General features: G+C 46.1%; 1 protein-coding gene across 6 annotated transcripts in view; it reads right to left on the bottom strand.

Annotated features, from left to right (window-relative positions):
* Positions 1-2,631: 2,631 nt before the first annotated feature.
* The window catches only part of KCNQ2 (potassium voltage-gated channel subfamily Q member 2), a 63,419-nt gene continuing 56,650 nt past the window's right edge, over positions 2,632-9,400 (bottom strand). For all 6 annotated transcript variants that reach the window (XM_053992874.1, XM_053992876.1, XM_053992875.1 and 3 more), the window contains 2 exons: positions 4,064-4,187; positions 2,632-3,336 (listed from right to left, as the gene is read on the bottom strand). In XM_053992874.1, coding sequence (XP_053848849.1) covers positions 2,632-3,336; positions 4,064-4,187 — 829 coding nt within the window. The remainder of the gene's footprint in view (positions 3,337-4,063; positions 4,188-9,400) is intronic.

The raw sequence follows: 9,400 nt of genomic DNA, 5'->3' as shown, positions 1-9,400 counted from the left end.
GTTGAAGAGGAAAAACTCAATTTTTCCTACACAGCCCCTGAAAATGAGCTTTAAGGTCCCTTTCCACCCAAAGCATTCTGTGGTTCTGTGAATGGATGATTCTGTGATTCTCTTACTGAAGACCAGTCATGTACCTGGGCTGCAACAGGACTGCATGGCATCATCCTTATCCTCATCCTCATCTGGCATTCCTGCCTCTATATCATAGCCTCTGTGCCAAATTTCTAGCAGGCCTTGCAAAGTAATTGCAAACAAATAAGAGAATAAATCTTTGTTATCTCTGACTTGGACAAAATTTGCAATGAGCAGCTGGCTGGAGAAATGTCGATCTTTGCCTCACTGAATGCAATTTCCATTCTTGTGGTCAGTAGAAACCCAGGCCACACATTTGATTTAGGACCTGCTGACACTTCTTTTTCTAGCAGAAAGGATCTCATTTTGGAACACACTAGAGGCAAATCTGCACAATTTACAGCCGTTTGGCATTCAAAGTTGTCTCTGTGTGGAAGTCAAGGGCATCACTGCGTTAACTCTGCACGAAGGAATCTGGAGCCAGAAGGAGTTTTGGAGCATAAACAGAGAGGGAAAAACTGCAGAAGTTAACAAAAACATGGTTCAAGAGGGGAAAGAAAGGAACTAGCATGGCTGGAAGCCCAGTTTCTCCCTAAGAACAAGGTGTTCCCCTCCTGAATGGTAAAAAAAATAGCAGGAAAAGTTGTGAAGATACTTCCCCCTTCCTCATTCCATGGTAAGACCTGTGTGCTGGCCCTGGGCACTCACAAAAGAATGGTTTTATTTCCTGTCTGCAAGTTGTCAAACTGCACCCATATCTTCCCTAAGGCCAAAATTATCCCGAGTCTCCCCTGGTTGTTGAGTGCGGTCAAGCAAGCAGGAGGAGAGAAAAAGCTGAGTCTCCCTTCAACCCAAGCAAATCAATGTCCAACCTCTCAAAGGCCACACAGAAATGAAGTTGTCACCTAAGTAGCCTTAACAGGCTCTTGATATGACACAGGGAAAACGTGGAAAGACAGAGCAGAAAACACACGTAGGATTTGGGCTGTGGATGCACAGCAAGGTTCAGAGGCACAATGCCAGCCATGGTGTCCCAGCCCTGGAAACAGATCCCAAACCAAACTTCTCCTGATCCACGCCCTTGCAAATAAAAACCCCTACCAACTTATCCATGTAAAGGATCACTTTGTGGCTTTGTTTTGGTCCCAAAAGAAACTTGGAGCATCACTTTTCCCCTCGCCTTCCCCCAGCTGAAGGAGCTGCTGAGGTTCCTGGTAAGGCACAATGACCTTTCCAAGAAGAAGTGCTTCCACAACAACGAAACAGAGCAGACCGGGATTGGCACGACTCGCGGGCAAGCACGGGCAAGAGGGTTCTGAAAGACCATGGAGAAACAAAGCAGCGCCTCTCAACTCAGCTTGAGGGATCCAAACAAACCAAAGGATGTCCCAGGAATGTGGGGGTGAGATTCTTGGCAGGACAGAGAAGAAAGGAAATATTTTCACGGACGTAGTGTGTGCAATAAAGTGTTCAGGCACAATGCAAACTGTAAGAAAAGTGCCCACTCTGACCAACAGGGCTTCCAGAGGATGGAGCTCAGCACTTAACTCACAGCAAGGCAGGGACCACAGCACCCTGCACATCCACCCTCTCCCTTTGCCTGGTGGCTGTGCCTCCCCAACAGTGCTGCTGGCCACAAGAATGGCTTGGGATCATGGCAGCCCTCCAGAGGGGTTGCCTTTGGTTTGTCTTTGCTTTCAAAGCACCCCCAAGTCCGTTGTCAGCAGAAGGAGAGATAATTAAATATAATACATGGTTTAAAGTATAAAACTCCATCCCCATAGTGTCCCATCCTCCTTCTCTATCTCATTTCTCTGCCCTCTGGATTGCCCCTCTTCTTGCACTCAAGCTCATATTTCTGAGTTTTTCGCAAGATGGGATCATTTCTAAACTGCCCTGGTTCAGAGCAGTACCCCAGCAAGTCCCACTTAAGGCCACATCTGCTGCTCATGGAAATATCCCAGCCACCATCCCTCTCCACCAGGGATTTTCCATGCATTATATTGGAATTATGTCACCTTCTTGACAGCTAATAAGAAACCACGGAGTAACAACCCCTCATTATTACACATGCCCTGAAACCTAAGCCAGGAACAGACATGTATTCTGTCTGTGACTCCAAAACACCTAAAGGTGTGATCAACTCCTGCCATGACAACAGCAATTCCCACCTAACACTTGTCAGCTACCAGTTAATGTGATCTACAAAAGCCCTGGCTGGGTGATTTATTCCTGCCCTGCGCTTCTGAAGATTCCCAAGAAATGCAAATTGCCTACTCTGTGCCATGGAAGTTTCACCTAATGATCTTAGAAAGAGAGTATGAAAGAAATCTGGACTTCACGGCTCCAGTTCGCTCATCACCGTGACCTCTTCCACAAATGCAGGCTCCGACCTGTTTGTTCCCCCCTAGAGTAAGCTGCAAGAAAGTATCTGCCAGCTAAGGGTGTCCTAGAAAGAGGAAAACCTTAGCTGTCAATCTCCTTGAGAAGTTCGATACGTGGACAGCTGGAGCGGGAGCTGCCAGCGCTTGGACGTGGCTCGGCGGCTGCAGGGAGGCTTCACTGCCGGGGGGTTGACCAGCCCATGTCACTGAAGGGTCCCTCGCCCGTGGCCGACCTCGGTGGGGGACCACAGGGCGTGCAGAGGTCAGAGTCGGTGTCTGACTCCCCTTCTGCAATGTAGGGTCTGATTTTGGCCACGGCTGCATAGCAACCGTTGTTAAGGATGTCCAAGTTCTCTTTGGACTGGGAGATGCTAAAGCCGCTGAAAGAGCGCTCCAGTTCCTCGTGGTCCACCGAGGGGATGGAGATGGACGTGTCGCTGTCTCTCATGGCACTCTCGTGGTGTTTGGTTGTAATGTCTTCGTTCCTCAGGTACTCCGCGCTCGCCCGGTGCCCGCCGCTGTAGGCGGACAAGGAGCGCTCGTGGGAGGGCGGAGGTGGGATCCGGACCAGCGAGCCGGGGTCTCCGATGGGAGAGGAGCCGTGGCTCTGCCGCTGGCACGACGTGGAGGGCGGGCAGGCGTTGCTTGGGGCTGGTGGGGCAGAGAAGTTCTTCTGACCCATGGAGCTGGTGGACCTGATGATCTTGATGATGCAGCCGTTCTTGTCGATGTGCTCCCTGCTGTCTTCAGGGCTGTGGTAGGGAGGGGCTGGGTCTGGTTCTTTGGACCCAAAGTAAGCTTCTGTCTCCGTTGGTGGGATGCCCATCCGCTGCATGTAAATGTTCACCAGGAAGTCCAGCTTCTTCTCCATGGACTGAACCTGCAAAAACACCACAGTTCCAGCACTATGTGCAGGCTGAGGCACATTAACATCTGGAGTATGAGCAACTTCCATCAAGGCACAAGTGTGGGGCTGGGCTTCATAGATCACCTCTGCCTACACTGACCCACAGCATCTCAAACTTTTAGTGAATATTTAATTGTCCTGTTCTGAAGGGTTCCATTCTCCACCTTTTTATACAGGGTTTCCCTTGTTACAGGATTTTCCTTATGCTCCTCTAATCTTTGTGACAGGCACCAAGTTCTAGGAAAGCTGGAGCACAGTTGCTTCTTCCAGCTCTTTCTTGCACTTTGCACTTGTCTGAGCTCAGAAGGCCATCGGGATTCCTGAGCCTTATGCTCTAGGAAGATTTTAAATCTTCAGCAAGGCCAGCAGCTCCAGCAGCCAGGCTCAGGGACTCATTTGAAATGTGTCCAGTGTGGTGGCAAAGAAACCAGGCTGCTGTTTTCAGTAATAATGCAGGTTTTTGACAAACTCACTAAACTAGACTCAAAGTGCCTGGTTTGAAAGTAGCACTTAGGCTTCCAAGGCATTTAGTGTCCTTTTATAACATCCACTTTGCTTCTTTTTCAAAGTATTCTAGGCTCTCACTTTTTTTTTTTTTTTTAACTAAAAGGTAACATCCCACTGAGAGAAAAAGCCAAGGAAAAACCAACACAATGCATGCCACACCCTCTGACAAGAACCCCTTCTTGACCCAAGATACCTGTTTTTCAACTTTTCCAAGCCTGCCCATCATGCTGGGGTCTTCAGGCAGCTCCCCTTCTGCTGGCCCTTTGGTCCGATCCTTGTCGGTCATGGAGGATCCTCTCCCAACAATCTGGTCAACTCTACCGGGATCAGAAAATCCCCCCGCCCCCGGAAAAGGACCTGGAGTCAGTTGGAGGCAGCAGGTGAGGAGGGCACTGCTTGTTGTGCCTCCACGGGACAAAGCAACAGCCTCTCTCCCAGCTAACACTCCAAATTACTCACAGACACGCAGTGGCACTGAAGTGTTAATTCAGATGCAAAATTCAGAGCGGTATTAGCAGAGTTTGAAATTATCCATTTCTGTTTATACAGATAAAACCTGGCACATTATGCACAGCAAATTTACCCACTGCAAAGAATTTCTTTAACTGGCTTTCGTCCAAATCAATTAACTTTTTATTTGCACTGAGAAATTATTATTTTGGGGGAAGATCAAGTTTTCTGTCTAGCAAATATCAATGGGATCTTTTTCAATCTTTGCATCAGTTTCCTCTCCTCCATGCAAATGTCCATGTGTAATTCTCATGTCCATGAAAATAAGCTGCTTGTCCTAAGATCCAGACAAACAGGTGCAGTGATAACTGTTTTAGTGGAATTACATCAGGGCTGAATTTGGCCAGAACTCACCAAACATTACCCGTTTTCATCTCAATGCAGTTCACACTTGTACTGCTAGATTTACTGTTTTTTATTAGCAGGGCTCCCAGCTGGGAGCAGCAGAGGGGGCTCCTGCCAAATCCGCTGGGAAACGTTACCAGGCACATAATTTGGTACTGACCTCTTTACACATGTCACATTTGCATTTCCTTATTCTCAGTATGGAAATACCTGGGTTGATTAACAGCTCCATATGAAGAGAAAGGAGGAGAGCAGAACCAGTTTGGAAGCTGGAATTCAATTTTATTAGAGGCATCAAATATAAATTTCTGGAGAGTAAACACTGGAGCTCCTTGATCCCTCCAAAGTCCAAGGAGCAACTCATTTTTGGAATAATTTCTTAATGGCAGCCAGGTTTATAGACTAATTTTGTGCTGGGCAAACTTTACTCTTGCATAATGTACAAAATGTAAGGGTGGCAGGGGGAAAGAAGGGTTAATTAATCTGACTGAAACCAAGTTGAGGAATCTTGAGCGAAAACTCAAAATGCTTCTTACACAGTTCTGCCGTGTGGGCCATGGCTCCATGCACCAGGAGGAGGAAAAGGAAGGAGCTGAACACAGACAGGGGAAAATGAACAAACAAAAACCAAGGAAAGGAATGAGACATGAGGCTATTTCCAACACAAGAGCCATCTGTTTGCTTCACATTGGACAGGGACTTCACACTGACGTTGGCTGTTGACACTGAGGGACAGGTACCAGTGGGAATGGACCAGCGTGGCTCCCTTAGCTTATATTAGAGCAACAGCACTTTACAGCACCAGATCTGGCTCAAAGAGATGAAGTGGATGAGCACATCATACCAAAGACAGAAAATATAAGCCAACAATCATTTCAGAGTTTAGCTTTGATCCCAGAAGCTACTTGATTGGGGCAGGGGTGTGACAGAATTCTGCTCTGCTTAAAAAGCCATGTTTGATCCTTTGCTTAGCAATATAAGCACAGGAGTACAAGGAGCACCAAGTGCTGGAATTACAAGTGTGAGGAATATGCATGCCTTATTTCTCTCTTGTAATGGGAGAAGGAAGTCACTGACATTTACAGGAACTCCCCACGAGGGATGCAATTACTGACAGGACATACAGCACAAGAAATCCTAGGACAATGTCGTTACCATGTAAGCAAAGAGCTGTTAAATTGGATACCTCGGGCTACCTTGGTGGGGAATCACAAGCCAAGGCGTGGTACAGCCAGTGTATGAACTCCTCTCCTGTATGCACAAGCAAGTAGACTGGTAAAAGAATGAACACGAGTTTAAAGAGGCCCAAAGTCTAAAGGTTATTGAGTATTGCAGAAGGCCAAGAACAATCAGGGTGCTCTGTCCTCCTGTCCCATCCAGCACCACACTGACACTGAAATATGTCCACTAATGGAAATGAGATGTCCCTCAGCAGCTGTGGAGTAGAGCAGGGAGGCAGGACAGACTGTGACACAGAGAGGAGAACCCAACATTGCATCGTAACCCTAATTCTAACCTTGCAGAAATCAAGGCAGGACTTCTGCTGTCTTTCATATCTGAAGAGAAGAGTTATCCAGTGAGTGAACCTCACACGGCCCATTTCAGGGGCCAGCTGGCACTTCACAGCTGGAGTGATCACTAAGAAGAGCACTAAGTTGTCGCTCACCTTCAAGGACACAACTTGCCTTTAGACCTGCTGGGATTTAGGAGCAGGGCTGAAGCCCTTCACAGAGCTCACCCGTAAAGCATTCAGAAGCCCTTTCCCATTATATAATTGACACCAGAGCCCAGAATTCCTGCTTGATTCATTCCCTGTGTGTCTACACCTGAACATAGTCCTTGACTCCTGGGGTGGTTGTCTTCCACAGCTCTGAGGAAGCAGAGCCAGATCTCTCCTTGGAGGCAGAGTGGCACCAAGGATGGTGCAGGAGGGCAGCTCTGGGCCTCTGGCTTCAGTGCAGAGAGGGGAGAAGGTGAACCAAGTCCTTCTCTCTTTATGGGAGAAACCAGTGTCAAGGTCTCCCACCCCTTTGCTTCCCATGGCACAAGCTGGACCACAGGAGAGTGCTCCTGCCCTCAGCAAAGCACAGATTTCATTTGTGCCTGATCCGATACAAGAGAAAAGAAGAAATGCCTGGTGAGCTCCCAACCCACCTGCACCGAGCTGAGGACCACCAAGAGCAGGGGGTTCTTTTAGCCGTTACAAGATTTTGAGATTTTGTCCAAACTGGCAACAAAGCTCAAAAGATGAAGAAGAAAGAATATATTCCACTTTAGCAAGCAGAAGGGGATAATTTATGTTCTTACTGCATGACAAAGGACCAAGAATCTTCTGAGGTGCCCATCCCACTTCTACACTACAGGCCATGGGGAGATTTGTGACTTCTCAATATTTATTTTTGCTGCGCCAAATAAACACGTGCAGAGGGAAGAATTCAGCTGAAGCTTTGGAAGAGCCAGCCCCATGTTCTTCCTTTCCTGGCAGAAGAGGATTCAGAGATTTCTAAGGATGCACAACCAACTGTGCCATCTGCTGTCCTTGGTTGGCTCTGCCGGGCCTCAGTTTTGGGAGGGAGAGAGAAGAGGGGATTGCTCTTTAAAGTGGACTTTACTGTCTTTCCTTCTTTCTAATGATACAAAAAAAATGTAAATTCTTGCATCAGCCACAGTGCAGGTTTTCTCATGCTTCATTATGCTTCATGCTAACAGTGCATGCAAAGAGGTGTAATATGTCACCCTCGGGCCAGAAGCAGACATCAAAAGGTCAAACGGCTCAAATGAGATAAAAATGAAGTGTTTGGGAATAGATAGTCAAGTGTTTTCTTTTTTTTTTTTTTTTTCCTTTATCTCTTATAAATTTTTGTAAACAATCCAGGCATTGAAGCCAAACCCCCTTCATCCATGTCACAGGACTGGCTACTTACCCCTTCATTTGGCAATAGAACTTGCTCTGAACAAATTTAGATCAACAACTGTTTTCCAAAATTAACAGCTGAGATTGCACCTATTCTAGGCTAAATCAGCTGATCAAGGGAATTTTATCCAAATTGTCTGTGTGTAGAGCATGGAGCAAACACCACCAGCCAAACCACAGCTGTGGGCATCTACCAGGATCCCCCTGACTTTGCTGGGAGCTGCTTGCAGAAAGATTTTGGCTGAACTGAGCAATCCATAGGGTCAAGACAGCTCATGGGACATCCCTCCCATGATGTTTCTCTTAGCAGAATTTGACTAAAACAGGGGGTGCAGACTGAAAAGGAGAAGCTGGAGCCATCCATGGGGACCTCACAGGACACAGACCCACATGGTGTTGGGGTGACAAAGAGCATGGCAGCAGCAGAGCCTGACCCAGGGTTTTTGGATCGGGGCTTGGGGCTGCTCAGAGCTCTGGCTCCCATCCATCAGTCCCTTGGGCACCTCACAAGTGCTGCTGGTGTCTGTGGGAGGATGAAACTGCCAAAAATTAAGTGTAGCATAAGCCTTTTCATGGGTGGGAACAGAGATTTCAGCAGCCTTCTGTACCCGGCTGCTTTCTGCAGCCACAGCTTGATAAGGGGGAAATGAAAACAATCATTGGAAAAAGGAGAAATTATGGAAAAAAGTCCAAACATCCCAGGAGCCTTGTGGGCATGTGGAAAGATTTTCTAATCAGTATTAGAAACTGTATAAATGGTGGGGGGAAAGTCATTAGCATGAAGCTGATAGAGCAACAGTCTTGGACTGAATAAAACAAATATTCCAGTTGGAGGCCTCCTCCCCTCATATCCATCAATCACCTTTGCTGTGTGTGAGGCACAAGTTTTCACATGAAAACCTTGCTTTTAGTGAAGGCTTGTTGGACATATCATCTTAAAGGTTAAATACAACAAAATTAATTTGAATATGTATTTTTAAATTTAAATATAAATGTTTCTGCAGATAGCAAGTTTTTTTTTGTTTTCAAAGACTTCTTTTGGCAGGGAAGAGGAATGGGAAAAATTACTTTTCTGAAACCATTTTTTTCAAGCATAAAGCGTTGGGCTTCTAGAAAATTCTATTTTTTAATGTTTGAGCTAGTTGAGTGGGAAAAGGTAAGCTTTCAATATTCCTTTTACTTACATTTCTCTAGTGAAGATTACTCAGAGCAGCTTAAATAAAAATCAAGAGATTTGTTACATATTAGCTCTTAGGGAGGCAAATATATTTAGGAAAAAAAAATATTTGAGGCTAAGCTTACTGCATTTAAACATCACTTACTATTTCTGCATGGAAATTTACTTTCTGGCAAATATTTGTATCTGCCTTGGACTCTGGTGGTCTCAGTGCAAGGAGAAAATACAGCCCAGCTCATGGTCTTGCTGCCCAGACCTCAGAATGCTCTAAATTGGGAATTTTTGTGAGAATATATTCCTCATTGCATGAGCTTCAGATATGGTTTTACTTAGGGAGAGAACTTGATGAGAACTATCTTGCTGTGTGACTGAGGGCTGGGTTTGACTCCTGCTCCTTTTCCTTGGAAAATCAGGATTGATTTCTTATTTTTCGGAGTATGAGTCCCATGGTTGTAGTATTTTAACACAATTTTTTCCTCCATGGTCAGTAGAGTGGCACCAGGAGGAAATAGAAATCACTGTGTTCGTCAGCTACAAAACACTTCATTCTTACTTTGCCCACTGAAATAAATTCATTTAATTGT

Source organism: Vidua macroura, chromosome 17 (assembly GCF_024509145.1).
Source record: "Vidua macroura isolate BioBank_ID:100142 chromosome 17, ASM2450914v1, whole genome shotgun sequence".
Lineage (NCBI taxonomy): Eukaryota > Metazoa > Chordata > Aves > Passeriformes > Viduidae > Vidua > Vidua macroura.
The sequence above is the reverse complement of the archived record's forward strand: the minus strand, read 5'-3'. Positions and strand labels throughout refer to the sequence as shown.